At 36.7% G+C, this 14,373-nt stretch overlaps 1 protein-coding gene across 2 annotated transcripts in view; it reads left to right on the forward strand.

Annotated features, from left to right (window-relative positions):
* The window catches only part of LOC102698994 (protein eva-1 homolog A), an 82,581-nt gene that overhangs the window by 45,120 nt on the left and 23,088 nt on the right, over window positions 1-14,373 (forward strand). For both annotated transcript variants that reach the window (XM_015339055.2, XM_015339056.2), the window contains one exon: window positions 1,331-1,474. In XM_015339055.2, coding sequence (XP_015194541.2) covers window positions 1,331-1,474 — 144 coding nt within the window. The remainder of the gene's footprint in view (window positions 1-1,330; window positions 1,475-14,373) is intronic.

The following is a 14,373-nucleotide window of genomic DNA, read 5'->3' on the forward strand; positions in this document are numbered from 1 at the left end:
CTCAGGTACGACCAGCGACTGTTAGGTGTAACTTTGTGTCCTTCCCACTACTCCTTTCACAGTATCATTCAAGCTCAGGGGAGAGATCTTAACTGCCTGGTGGCAGAAGCAGTGGAAAAACTGACAGCTATTATTGTTTGATTTATTGCCAGCCAATTGAAGTTTGGTAAACACCAAATAGCTTTTACTACTACTGAGTTATGAAAGTCCCATTGAAGATTGTGCACTGTAACATCAAAAGGGATGATTATAAAGATAAAAATGATATTGACTCACAGGACCTTGGAAGTTACATTATATACTTAGATAAGGTTTATGACCAAGAGTTCCTCATCCATCGTTGTAATGTCTGTGATGCACACTGACATTCTCTGTATCAGATGTCCAGATCACAAACAGTTCTGTTGTGGGACATCACAGCATCCCATTAAAATGCCACCTAGAATGTATTTAGGTGAATGGAATAATATGTTTTCTTTCTAAAAAAAAAAGTTACTTGAAAACTCCTAGCATTTTACAGTACCTTGGGTGAATCACTTGTTTTAATTTGGTGGATTCACTCTAATCTCATTCACCCTTAATGCCACATTTTGAGAAATGCTTTTCAGATGTATTTCAGTTTCTGATAAACTTTTGGAATGGCAACAACAATTTTTATTTCAGCATTGGTATGAGCTTTTGTTGTCTCATCTGTTAGGATAATGATCGCATAAGATGAATTGAGGCCAGTATTTTGTGTGGTCTTGCTATTTTTAAACCAGATAGAGTATCACAGGGGTTCAAACTGATAACAGATGAACACACATCTTAGAGTAGACACATTCCTAATATCAGTTCATGTTCAATGAAAGCACAGCAGACTTTATGTCATATCCAGGCTTTAATACCATTGGAGATTTCTGCAGTTTTCGTTTTCTAATTATAGTTTGGGCTAATGCAACAGTAAATCAAATAGCATGAGTTACTAAGAAGATAATACATTAGACCTTGAAATCAGCTGGGACATGAGCTCTTTGTTTTGATAGAGGTAATCTGCAATTTAAAAAAAAGGCTTAACAAAGTTTTGATGAGTAGCTTATACTCATCAATGTGAATCATCTTGCTTTTACATTCATGCTTACTTGTTACAGACACACATCACCCTAAGAATAAATGTCACCTTATAAAGAATATACTGATATATGATATATAATATATGTATGATATATGATACTGTATGGCACAGAAGTGTCAGGTTATCAAAATAAAAGACAATTCTATACATTATTCTTTATTTTTAATTGAAAGTTTCCGGTTCCCTGCTCTTACCCTAACAATTGTGTAATTCCAGAATGCCAGACAGGTACTGCACTTCAGATAATGACAGATCGGTGTCACGGCAAGAGAATCTGCAGTGTGCACGCCACCTCCCGTGAATTTGGGGACCCTTGTTACTCGGGCATTCACAAATATCTCAACGTGATCTACACCTGTGGTAAGTCTTAAAACTATTTTTGTCACCCTGCAAATCACAACTGGCAACCCACTGAAGCTCAGCAGTTTTGAGCCTGGCCAGTACCTGGATGGGAGACCTCCTGGGAAAGCTAAGGTTGCTGCTGGAAGAGGTGTAGGTGGGGCCCAGTAGGGGGTGCACACCCTGTGGTCTGTGTGGGGCCTAATGCCCCGGTATAGTGACGGGGACACTATACTGTATAAAGACACCTTCCTTCAGATGAGACATAAAACCAAGGTCCTGACTCTCTGTGGTCATTAAATCTTTAAAACTCCCACGGCATTTCTCAAAAAGAATAGGAGTGTTACCCCGGCATTGTTGTTGTTGTTGTTATTTTTATTACTTTAAGGTTTGCGCTTCTCATGGTTCCAACGTGTCACATGCAACAAAAATGTCCACATTTATACCCTGTGCATTTTACCTAGGAATGTGGGGAAAAAATGGTATGCTACAGTACCTTTAAGAACAGGTTTGTGTAAAAAACACAAACATTCAGTCACTAGGGGGTGTTGATGACAAAGCAACTCAAAGGACTGTGTATTTGAATCAACTGTATGTAAGAGCAGTTACATATCAAGAGGAATCCATTAGATCCATGTAGCTGGTTTGGTAGTTACAGTACAGTAGTGTTTACTTGATCCAAGGTTGTCATCTAGCTGTTCCGTGAAAGAAATCAGGGTATTGGGTTCATCAATATGGCTGAGTAGCTTGTTCAATACTCCAACAGCCGTCGTTTTGTATAAAGAAATACTCCCCTTTCTTGCTTTTAAATGCACAACCTCATGCTGTAGATTCCACTTGTCAATCCTGAAGTCTACAGTTCTGAATTTATAAATGTTTGTGACAGTTTTGAATACTTCAATCTAATTCCTTTGCAGTCTTCACTAATTGATCAAGGCTTAAATGGTTTTACCCTGTCATTGTAGGTGATTCCATTAAACCACAGAATTTGTCTGGTAGGTCCTCTCTGAACTTATCCCAGAACAGCAAGATCTTTTGTGGAACATGTTTTAAATCTACTCAGTATTGTAAATGAGGCCTTACTAGTGCAATATATAATTAGAACGAAACATTTAAAGTTATTCAAATGTATTTGCTTTAAACTACTGTATATTGTATATCCTAACATTTTTTTTATTGCTACATTGTCAAGATGTAGTAAATTATGTTTTACTTGCATTGAAAAAATACTTTTCCTCTTGGTTTTCCTTCATATTGGGATTAGCTTTTGTGAATATTAAGTAATTTAAAAAAATTACTAATGAAATAAACATTCTGTAATGTTAATAAAATAACATTCTGCAATTATCTAATCCACTCAGTTTTTATTTTATACAGCTTAGTTTCGTATAAAAGAAGTGCTCAAAGTGCTTGACAAACAAAGATGTAGAGAAACAAGAAACATAAAAATGAGTGACAGATTGTATAATGTCTTGTTTTATACCGTATAGTGTAATCAAAATAGTATAGCATAGAGAAACGTCATACTTGTCATATAATTCATGAAGGTCACATTTAAAGTTTTCCTTTAAATAAAATACAACAAAAGCAAATCTACAGCAATACCCTGTCCTTTGGAAGTGCAATGGAGTCCTCCAGACCTAAACAGAAGTTTCCTTGGTGTATAAAATGGGGGTAACACCAGAGACCCCATGGTCTTTGGTGATAGGAGTAGTAATAGCAGTTATTGTAGCAGCAGCAGACATAGTAGTAGTAGAAGACATTCGTTATCATGGTCCAAGAGCTCTCCAAAGACTGAAGGTTGTCTCTGTAGTCTACGAGTTGTGGTATGGTTATAAAAAATGATATGCTGAATCTAGCACTTTCTACTGTAGTGTCCATTATAAGGAAATATAAGGCTATGGACATAGTAGCCACCCTGTCATAAGTGGACACAAGTTTATCTCAGCATAAATAGCACTCTGCAACTCTCACCTGGCAACCCTCTGAAGCTCAGCAGGTGTGAACCTGGCCAGTACCTGGATGTGAGACCTCCTTGGAAAGCTAAGGTTGCTGCTGGAACAGGTTTAAATAGGACCAGTAGGGAGCGCTCACCCTCCTGATGCCCCCCCTCCCCATGACTTCATCGCTCTGTTCTCCTCAACACTGACGTGTGATGTGTAGTGAGCTGACTGCCTTACTTTGGCAGCTGCCCCATCATCTAGGTGGGAGCTACACATTAGAGGTGGTGGAGGGGAGTCCCCATTACCTGTATACCACTTTGAGTGTTGTGTCCAGAAAAGCGCTATATAAGTGTTAATAATGTATATAGTATAGTATTATTATTATCTCTCTACCATGGAATGTGAGATAAGTATATTGTGGAACACAAGTATACTGTAAATCCAGTAGCAACAGCTGGAGATCTCCAACATAAATTGGAATCTTCTCAATACAAAGTGTTGAACTACTATTCAGCATCACCGGCATTAATATGGCCATGGTTTCTTGAACTTGGCAAATTACACCCGAAACCTTCTTGGCACACTACAGGAGGTGTCAGTATGATCCACGCCAGAGGAAGATTTACACAACACTAACTACAGAGGTGTGAGTACATGTGATTACACCCTATTCATTCTCAAGATAACCCTCATGATTCCTGGGCTTAATCATTTCTGATAATAATTACTTTCCTCTGAGCAATGCTATGAAGATTGCAATAGAACATGTTTAATTTTTAAACAAGAGACAGTATCTCTAAATCTTTGTGTCATGTAATGTATTTTTCTTTTGGCTATAGAGGACGCTGTATTTCCTAGTAGCTAAGAGGTTAAAGGAACATTTCACTATCGAGAGAGAGTTGAAAAACCAATTTCAAACTATAATAGGAAGCTTCTCCCTGATCCTATTGTTGCCTACTTCTGCATTTCATAGTGAAGAGACGGAGCAGAGGGAAACCTGGCATCAGACTGGTGCACAAGAGGCATTTATCACACTTTAGGTCTCATCTGAAGTGAAAACAAATACTGATCGCTAGCAGGGTTAAATACAGTGAAACCCACTAAATAAAGTGTGCCATTAGAGACATGAAGTCACTGTGTTTTGCTTTTCTACTCAGTGTAAGAGGGAGTATCCACTTTCAATGCTGCAAGTAGCCTGGGTAAAACCTAATTTCACACTCACTGTAGAAGGTGATGCTTCCTTTGAGGAAGAGACCCTTGGGAGGCTGTGCTGTTTCTGAGAAGAGTAGCCTGCCTTGAAATTTCTTTGGAAGAACTGTGTTTTCTAAGTAGATGTTTTTGGAATTTCTGTAGAATTTCAGACTAAGATTCTACAAATTGGCCTTTTCAGAACAAAATTAATTTCTAGAACTATTATTGTATGTGCAGAAATGTTTTTAGCTCAGCATTTTAAGAAATGGTTCTTCGCCATGCTTCCCTGTTGAGCAAATACACTACTGCTACAGTAAATGAATGCTGGATGAGCATTTCAGAGCACACATCTGGCATTAGAAGGAAGAATGTTTAGAAGGATGAGAAACACAAACATCTTAGCGCTGGTGAAATGACCTCAAGCTAGAATGGTAAAATGTTATTTTTGTAATCTTGCATGAAATGTACGGAATAAGTCTGTCTTGCTTGTGAAGTACTGCCTTTCGAGTGAGCATGTTTTTTAAATGTAATTAAAAAATAATTTCTTGAATGTAAATCCTGTGGGAGTATGGAACAAGTGGATATATGGAACAAGCTATCCATCCATGTTGTTGAAGACAGTAACCTGACATCTTTCTGGCTGGATATGATTCTTAGATCAGTTAGTTACTACAGTAAATACCAAATGAGCTAGACGAGCCAAATTACATCCAGTCATTTGTAACCATTCTTATGTAAACTTGCTTTCTTAATGTCAAACTAGCACGTCGTGAATTGAAATAATCAGTGAAGTTATTCTGGTGTGTATCCATGAGAGCAACTCTTGTTTTGAGCAGCGTCCTACACAGTATGAAAGCATCCTTTTACAGTACAGTATGTGCTGGAGAGCACTACACTAATGAAACTACCACATTGGTCATTTGTGTGTCTCGAGTTTTTTATACATTTTTTTAGACCTGTTTTTTGTTTTAAACTGACAAAATTACTTTTGATAACTGACACTTTTTATTTTGCTATGGCAGGTTTGCAACAGTTTAGGTAAGAATTTCTACAGGAGAGGGAGCTGCAAATCCACGCTGAACTCCTCCTCCGAGCTGACTAGTGCAATTTATCATTCCTACATCTGTTATTACGTCTTGTTCCAGGAAGTTCTGTGTTCAGACTTTCAAGGAGGAAAGTGCTTGCGTCCATTCATTGAGATTACTTATTTTTGGTGCTGCAGTTGCTCACTGGGAGAGAGATGTCCAGGGGCAGCCTGTGGTTTTTCTCCAGTTACAGCGTTCTTGCTTTGTGCTCAAATGTCTGTTGTCATTCCAAAAGAGTAGGTGTTGTTTATTTTGGACTTGGCTCTTGCACTTTATGGCAGCCATCAACCACCAGACCTGCTGTGATTATAGTCTCCTAGTGTCTGGTTTCTGTGTTTATCAAATGTCCTGTTGCCAACTAATTCAGATACACTTCTTTATTTCAGGAGTAAGGCAATGGGAATGTATGTGCTGTGTTAAGAGACCATTAGGGAAGTAAATTGGCTTAGTCTCATTTTTACCTCACACATTTCTTATGTTTTGAGGAATTATTCATGCAAAGATGAAAGCTGTCTTAAAAGAAGGGAAGGGGCCAAAGAAGCATTACTTTTAATCTAGATTTCTGTACTGCACTTAATTTATGTATTGAATAATCTTGCAGCCAAATTAGCAAAAGATATGGAACAAGGAACAAGAGGCATTAAGACTTGAAGCCTTGTATGCACAAGAGGATTTTATAATGTTGTAATTATTATAAGGAACAACACAAACCAGTATTTTTCCCAGGCTTTTCTAGAATGCTGTACTTCGACAATTTTTTTGGTTGATGAAGGGTGATGAAGGGTGCCTGCTAGCATTGATCTTGTGTGTATGTTTAATCTTATGTTTAAATGCAATGCCACATGAAAGTAATCTGTAATAATGTTTAAATGTGATCAAGCAACCTTCATAAATTATTTTTGGGAACACTTAATATAACCAGGTTCAATGTCTGCCTAAAATGTATAGGTAGAGGCTTTTGCAACCACAAAGAGACAATTTCCAGCACACAAGCATTCTTAGAGCTGTATGTGAACGTAAACATAGTTTTATCATCATAGTTGTAATTTTATATACTCTGGCAATGTAATCTCTGGTCAACGTCATCATAATGTCATGACATATATAGCACGTTTTCTCTACCTTAATGAACTCATTATAAAGGACACTTTAGTACAGAAAACCTCTTATTTATTTATTATTTATTTATTTTATTTATTAAGTCCTTAATATTTGAAACTGATTTAAGTACTGATGAAAGTAATCATACTAAAGTTTATTTAAATGTAATTTGCCATGCCTCTGTTTACTTTTGTGTTCTGTCTATAGCCTTAGAGGTTTCTTTTGCCGTTGATAAACTTACTCCTTCAGTTTAATTTAAAATGTCTTAATCGGTTTGCTAATAGCTTTAGAGATATTTAACTTTGAAAGAGAAAAATTAGAATTGTTGTGGTACAGTCTAAACAATTGGTTTAGTGTAGATGGAATAGGCCCCTGTTAAATGTGGTAGTTGGAAAGTGTTGTCCGTATTTGGAAGTCCGTGCTGTAAATGCTATTAGTATCAGCTATGCTGAGATATTACAGAATGCTGTTGAGACCCCCTGTTATAAGGAGATGATATTATCTGTTTATTTCATGATTGTACTCTGGCCCTGGTAGGAATCTAAACAATGGTGAACTGAATCACAATTCTTTTCAGTGTAAACCTGCATACCTAGTTTGGCTTTGGAATTGCAGCGAGGTGGCTGTAGTAGCTCAGTATGGGGGCTGATGTGTGTTGACCCGGGTCTATTCTAATCAATGCCTAATGAAAGCATTATAATTTATAACATATAACCACACAGTAATGTTGGCTGTCTAAATATTACACATTTAATTGCACAATTAATAATAAGGTAGAGTAAGTAGCTGCTTCAGCATGCGTAGGCTGCAAAGGAACAGGCTTATTCCAAGCGAAAGGAAAATGAAAGAGACACAACATTTCAGCTTTGGAGCTTCCTTACACCTGAAGGAGACTCCACTGTTGTGTCTCTTTTCTTTTCCTTTCAGCATGGAATAAACCTTTACCAATTCTTAATAAAATGTGCTTATTTCACAAGCTTAAAGGATGTTCACTCTTATACAGTAGTATGTCATTATGCAGTCTAAGAAAGAAGAGCTCCTTTTATTCTATATATACAGTCCCTGGTTGTTTTTTCCAAAATCAAGCTCTTGATTGGTGAACATCTATTGAGAGGGGCCATCTTTTGCATAGTACTGACACAACAATGAACATTTATATACTCTATATATATATAAATGTCTCATGATGCTGTCCACTTTCTTTTCCGTTGTCATTTCTTAATTAACTTAAGTATGCCAGTTTGAGTCAAAAACAGTCTTCAGAAGAAAACAATAATTACCTTCCACCTGTCCTCCCATTCGACATTTGTGTTCTTTTTATTCCCTAGGTCTTTAAACAAAACATCTACACCTTTTGCAGTAATCTCATATCCATTTCTTGTCCACAGTCCACAGTTGCTATCCACTCCAGAAACCTTTTGCTGTAACAAAAGGAGAAGGAGTGATTTGCAGATACATTTACAATGCCACTCTGGCCATTTCAGGGTCACACAAATGGCATCGTGCTTTTTCACCAATTATATTTATTGTATTTCTTGAATACACTCTTTTAAAGCACTCTATTTGCTTTAAGCCATATTGGAGAAATTGAAGTTAAAGGTAAATCTGCATGCACCTACTGTAGGTAACATGCAACAAACAGAGATCAGTGATGGTTTCTAGTTAGCTGTGTTCTGGAATTCCACGCTCGCTGTGGTCCAGTTTAGGTGACTTTAAAAAGACTAGTTTTTAAATTTTGAAATAGACTTTTTCCCAACTGAGGAGTTTGGTATGCATTCTTTGGTATGCTAAGTAAAGATGAAGACCTTTAAATAATCCACAGAAATGTGTTTATTTTCTTCCAGAAGCTCATAAAAATGCCTTGGCATACTCTCAAGTTCCATTGATTCATTCTTTTAAAGCTGCCTTGGAAAAGCAGTGTGACTGTTGCCACTGCATATATTGAACATTTTGTTGAGTTACCTTGAGGCTGACGCAATACCTAATGGTAAATTAAAGAAATGTATAGACTGAAAGACTATACTGAAGGACAGAAAACAAATGTAATGTGTCTTTGGGCTCATCCAGTAGCCTGTAAACACATACTGGTACCAAAATGAAGCCTAACATAAAACATTTGGCCCCAAACAGATGAATCCTCTTTGGAACTGCTGATGCACAGTTATATGTGCAGTCTCAGCACATCCAAAGAACTGTTGTCATTACAAAGAGTTTTACAGTTCTAGTTTTACAGCTGTTGTGTGTGCTTGATAGGAGAGCCCAACACCAGAAGTAGTACAAGAGTAGATCCAACACAATCACCAAGTTCCAAATGGAAAGAGGATACTTTTAAAATCTTGCATCTTAAGGATGAGACTCTTTACCTTGACATCTGCCGGATATTTTTCAAGACGGAATATGGGCGTGTTTGGATAATAGATGTGATTATTCTTTTTTACTTTAGCTACACCATTCGTATAATATAATATCATATTTGCATATAATATTAATAATTTTATTATGTTCAGGCACTGTTCTGGAAAATGAGGTAAGACTTTGTTTGTATTATATGTATAAAAACTACATATTGGGTTTTTTTCCTGTTTTGTTAGATATATTATTTAAGACAGCAGCCCAAAAAGATTTAATAATTGTGTTTTTACTAGTACTTATTCTAATACTGTATATAATGTCTCATGATACTGTCTGCTTTCTTTGTGGTTGTCATTTCTTAATCCACTTAAGTATACCAGCTTGTGCCATTCGGTTGGAATTAAGGTATAGCTTTGGTGTTTTCTAGTTGTGTAGCCTATAATGTATAGTGTAGTGTTATCTAGTCTTATTGTTTATGTCTTTGTCTAGTCAGGTTATGAAAGATCTCCCATTTATAAATAACTGCTCCCATGGTACAGTTAAAATGTACAGTAGGTTATCTTCCGGTTCATTTGTTATCAATGAAGCTTTGTCTCCTTCTTCCTTTGTATGTGTAATATTTGTAGTTTTCCTGTCAGCTGATAACAGCTTTGTTAGAGAGGATTGTGAATTTAGCCTGTTTTTTAAATAATACAATTACAATTGCTCAAGAAGCAATTTTATTTTTGTATATGGACAAGAATGTTTGTTCCTTTTCTAGGAATTCGGCTAGTATTTAACATCCGTATTCTGTGTGCTTCTGTATGACTCTTATCTGTTGTCATTAAATATGATAACTATTCCAGTTAAATGTGTACTTTAAAGAATTTCTCAAATGGGATTTCCCAGAAGTTCAAAAGCAAATAAAGGTTCTCGCTATTCCAGGAAAGAAAAATTAGGAGTGTGGGGGATACATATACAGTTAGCTTGGAAGGTCTGCTGAAAGTTAAGTAAAGTTATTCATTTAACATTGAACAGCAGAAAGACAAACATAGCCCTTTGCCATACATGTGACGATCATACAGTACACCACAAATACGTAATGCGATGATTGGAAATTGCTTATGACATGGAGGTTTCCATTAAAGCCCAGAAGCTAAAATTGTGTAATAAAACCAAAGCTACAATGATAAACATCTTTTATGTGCTTTCAGGTGTGTGAAAATCAACACAAATTGTAAAACAATATTGTCTAAAACTGCTGAAAGACTTTTGGTATGAATGTTACTTTCCTTCTCTTCAAAAATAAACAACAGAAATTGTTGTTTTAGTAGACAAATGTTTCAATCACTGCTACTGCAAACATTTTTTAAAAGCATTTTAGTTCCTGCACTTTGTCTCTTATGAATCTGATTAGGAAAAAGTACCATATTGATGCCAGGTAGAAAGTCTACGCCTGACTGACTTTCCCCATAACAAGAGGGCCCACCCAGTCAGAATACGGAGACTGGCAGAGCTGATTACTTGTAATTATCTGATTCCCTTACCTCAGATTGTAAAGCCAATGGAATGACACTAATTGAGCCTCTCTATACCAATTCCACTGAAGCTCTTGAAAGACTAATTAGCCTTCCGTTGTTAATTTGGGAATCCTGTTTTAATGGCACTGTTGGTTGGACCCAAACGTTTTATGTCCCAATTCTTGTTTAAAAGTAGCTGTTAAGCAGATCTGAGTGTTCAAACTCAGATTTTCTGTTTGTGCTTAAGATGTAAATGTTTAGTTGAGATAACAAAAACATTAACAGGAGTACAAAGAAGGTTGCATCTTACTATCTTTAAGGTGAAAGTCTTGCTATTCATTAATTTAATGATGGAGGTGTAACTATAAAGTAACATTCTGCTGGGAAATAGTAGAGCCCTCATTCATGAGTCAAATGTTAAGACAAAAGAAATTTCAGAAGCAGTTTGGAAATTACCTAGGAATGTTAGCTTGGTGGTCTTTGTAATGCGTGTTGTTGTTGTAATGCCTAGTGCAGAAAAGCATTATGAAAATGTGTACCTTCAGATACAGTATATATAGTACAATAATTATACAATAGCTAGTGTAACAAATAAAAGAAGATACAGATTAGAATGTTTTTAAATCATTTTGAAGTGGTTTCCCTAAACGTTGAGAATATTTTGCCATTGCAAATCTAACATTTATCTTCAGCTTCCACCAGCAGTTTACAAATTATACTAAAACTATTTTTGCTTGGAACCAAAGTGGTTAGCACTGCAAAGCAATTTCAGACATACTCCGTGGAAAGCAAGATTTCATTGGTCTGGAATAATTCCTTTTCATGTCTACTTTATGAGCACAGACACATTTGCAGTAATATGGTGTTGGCAGTCATGTTTATTAGCTTCTTTCACTTTTTTTCACACGGAAAGCTTAAATAAAGTATCTGTGTCTTTAGAAATATTCTTTTCTCCTTATTTGATTCCTTTTAATTACAGAAAGGAACAATGTTTCTTTAAACATCAGAAACATTTCCATTAATTCCTGTCACTCGGCGTATTTTTTGACTGCAGGATTTCAAAAGTGAAATCCCAAGCCAGGGGCCAAGTCCAAATCAGCGCTGAATGAAATTCTCATGTCATTTCCTGTTGCTGCCCTCCATGGAGTCTCATATTCTCTCTCTCGCTCTTTGATTCCACACTCGCATTTGTTCGGTGGTGAGGTGTGCAGCCTGTGCCCCCTGCCCTTTTCTGTCACATTCCAGCTTTTCAGCTGCCTCAGGCTGACCTTTCGCTTGACGGGAACGAAGGAAAAAAAACGGGGGGTAAAAATCTACTGCTGCAGACTGCCTGATTTTTAAAGTCACAACTTGCCTTGTTTACTTGGAGGTGTAGTCACAGTATACCTTCTTAAAGAGACATACCGTTGTTTTTTGTTCATTCATCATTTGCTGCGTTTTCCATAACGCCATGACACACTGGATTATTCATCTGATCTGAGGATTTTTCCAGTGAAGACTTGGTGGTGAATATTTGGGGAGGGGGGAGAAAAGGTCCAATCCCAGCCGCATGAGAGATCTTAGATGAAATATGAACTTGTAAGTGCCTTTTTATTCTCTGTCTAACACTTTCACATTTCTTCTCTGAAGCTGAAAACAAACCATAGTGGAAAACAACTTTATTTTTAAAAAAACAACAAAAAAATGGCAGCTGGCATTTCTATTTGGGTCCTTTCTACATGTATGTGTGGAAAATACCGATATTAAATGACTAGTAAGCTCCTTTTAAGTGAACCATCCGGGTTATTGAATCCTGTCCAGGTTGTTGCTTTTTTTCTGTCCCAGTCAACTTACTATGAAAGGTACATGGCTTTTTGTTTCAGGCTTGAAAGACCTCTGTTATTTTGGGTCTACCTCAAAGCAAGAAGGCATATGTTTTGTGTTTAATAAAGCCCCTTATACTTACAAGGACATCGCAGGGACAGATTTAAGGCAGACATTTTAATGTGAAGACAGACAAGTGAATTTGCAACAACTCTGCCATGCTTACAAGTTGCATTCTTTGCATTAGTATTAATCTGCAGGGAAATCTTGAATGTGGGAATTGATGTGTAAGATGTGAACACAATCATAAGAGGTTATATCTATTTCTGTTAAAGAGATGATTTGTGCCAGAGATTATTTTTAGTTTCAAGTTTAGATGTACAGTGCTGTGTGCCAGATGCTAGGCTGAAGGAATAACATTGCAAATCCTGTTGTTACTGTGTGTTCAGAAAGATGCTGTTTGTTTCCTTAGCATGATGTATTTAAATGCATATTTGTTTTAATTTAAGAAAAAAATTAACTTGTTGTGTTTGGTTAAAGATTCAGTTTACTTAGAAACTTTGCTTTATTTATTGTAGTACAAATTTCCAGTAATTCAGGTAGTGGAAATGTGTCTTCCAAGCGAGTGTAATGATTCTGTGTCTGACACCTTAAACTTCACCCTCCATTATAAGACTTTTTTAATAATAGAGAGACACAACCCGTTATTGTAAACACCCTGTAGCTAGTGTAGGCTCACAGCCTTTTGCTCAGGAATGATAGAGCAATTGCAGTTACATTCTGATCAGTGTTTGATTGAGTGTGCATTGTGTTCTGAGTTCACTGGTTGTTAACTTATAACCTCCCGAGTTTATAAGTTCATAAAGTTTGTGAGTCCGTAAGAATGGTTAACTGCAAGTGGAGATCCTTTGGTCAGTTTTGTTTGGTTGGTTGTTTGTAGCTTATTGATTAAAGAATTTAATCCAACCATTTTCTCAGGGAATCCTTTTCAAAATGTGACTGTACACTCAGTTCTAGAACTGTATTACATCATTTTCAATTGTTCGTCATTTCCAAAATTTGGTTGGACACTTAGTTCTAGAACATCTTTTAATCAGTTTCAATTGTTAATCAGTTTTAAACTTAAACTTCAGTTGTAAATACAGTATAATACAAGAAAAAAGTTCAGCTCCTTGTAATTAATGTTGACTTGTGTAAGACTAAAATGTACAGTATACTACTGTTAAAAATTGAAAATGGCTTTACTACAACAATTTTAAAAGTTCATTACACAGGAAGCCCACTGAAAAACAAATGTGCCTAATGTGTCTGTTGAGCTCCTTATCACAGCTTTAATGAGGTTTATTTTATGAGTGTTTCCTCTTGCAATTCAAGTTAGATTAGTGTCGTTGCCCGTAAAATTGTCTTTTTGGGATGGTACTGTAGTTTATTTAAAACCAGTGAGACTTCCCATGCGTGACTTAGAGATTAAAGCAGTTTCCTCCTTTGGAGGTTTATAAGGTAAGAAACAAATTCACTCTTTAACTGAAAAACACTAAAAACCTACATAACATTTAGCTTGAAGTTAAAACTGTCCAACACTTGCAGAATACAGTACATTCTCAGGAACATCTCAGATTAGATTCTCACCACATGAAACTTTGAGAGGAGTGAGAGGGCTTATTTTCATGATGCATACAGCTGTGGAAAAGTTTTGTTTTAAACACGAGGCACCTACCTCCGGGAATCTCTGTAGCCTTACTGATAACAAGGATGGGCCCTGTGCTAGTTCATATTCCTGTCTTGTCTGAACCCAACAAAATCGAAGGGGAGGGAGGAAATGAGGCCTCCTTTTTTCTCCCCCTTTCCCTGTCTCCGTCGCTGACTTTACTACCTTCCCCACCAAATGGTTCCATTTAGTACAGCCAAGCCTGTTTGAAATCTGACTGCAGCCTGCAATATTTCCC

Source organism: Lepisosteus oculatus, chromosome 2 (assembly GCF_040954835.1).
Source record: "Lepisosteus oculatus isolate fLepOcu1 chromosome 2, fLepOcu1.hap2, whole genome shotgun sequence".
NCBI lineage: Eukaryota > Metazoa > Chordata > Actinopteri > Semionotiformes > Lepisosteidae > Lepisosteus > Lepisosteus oculatus.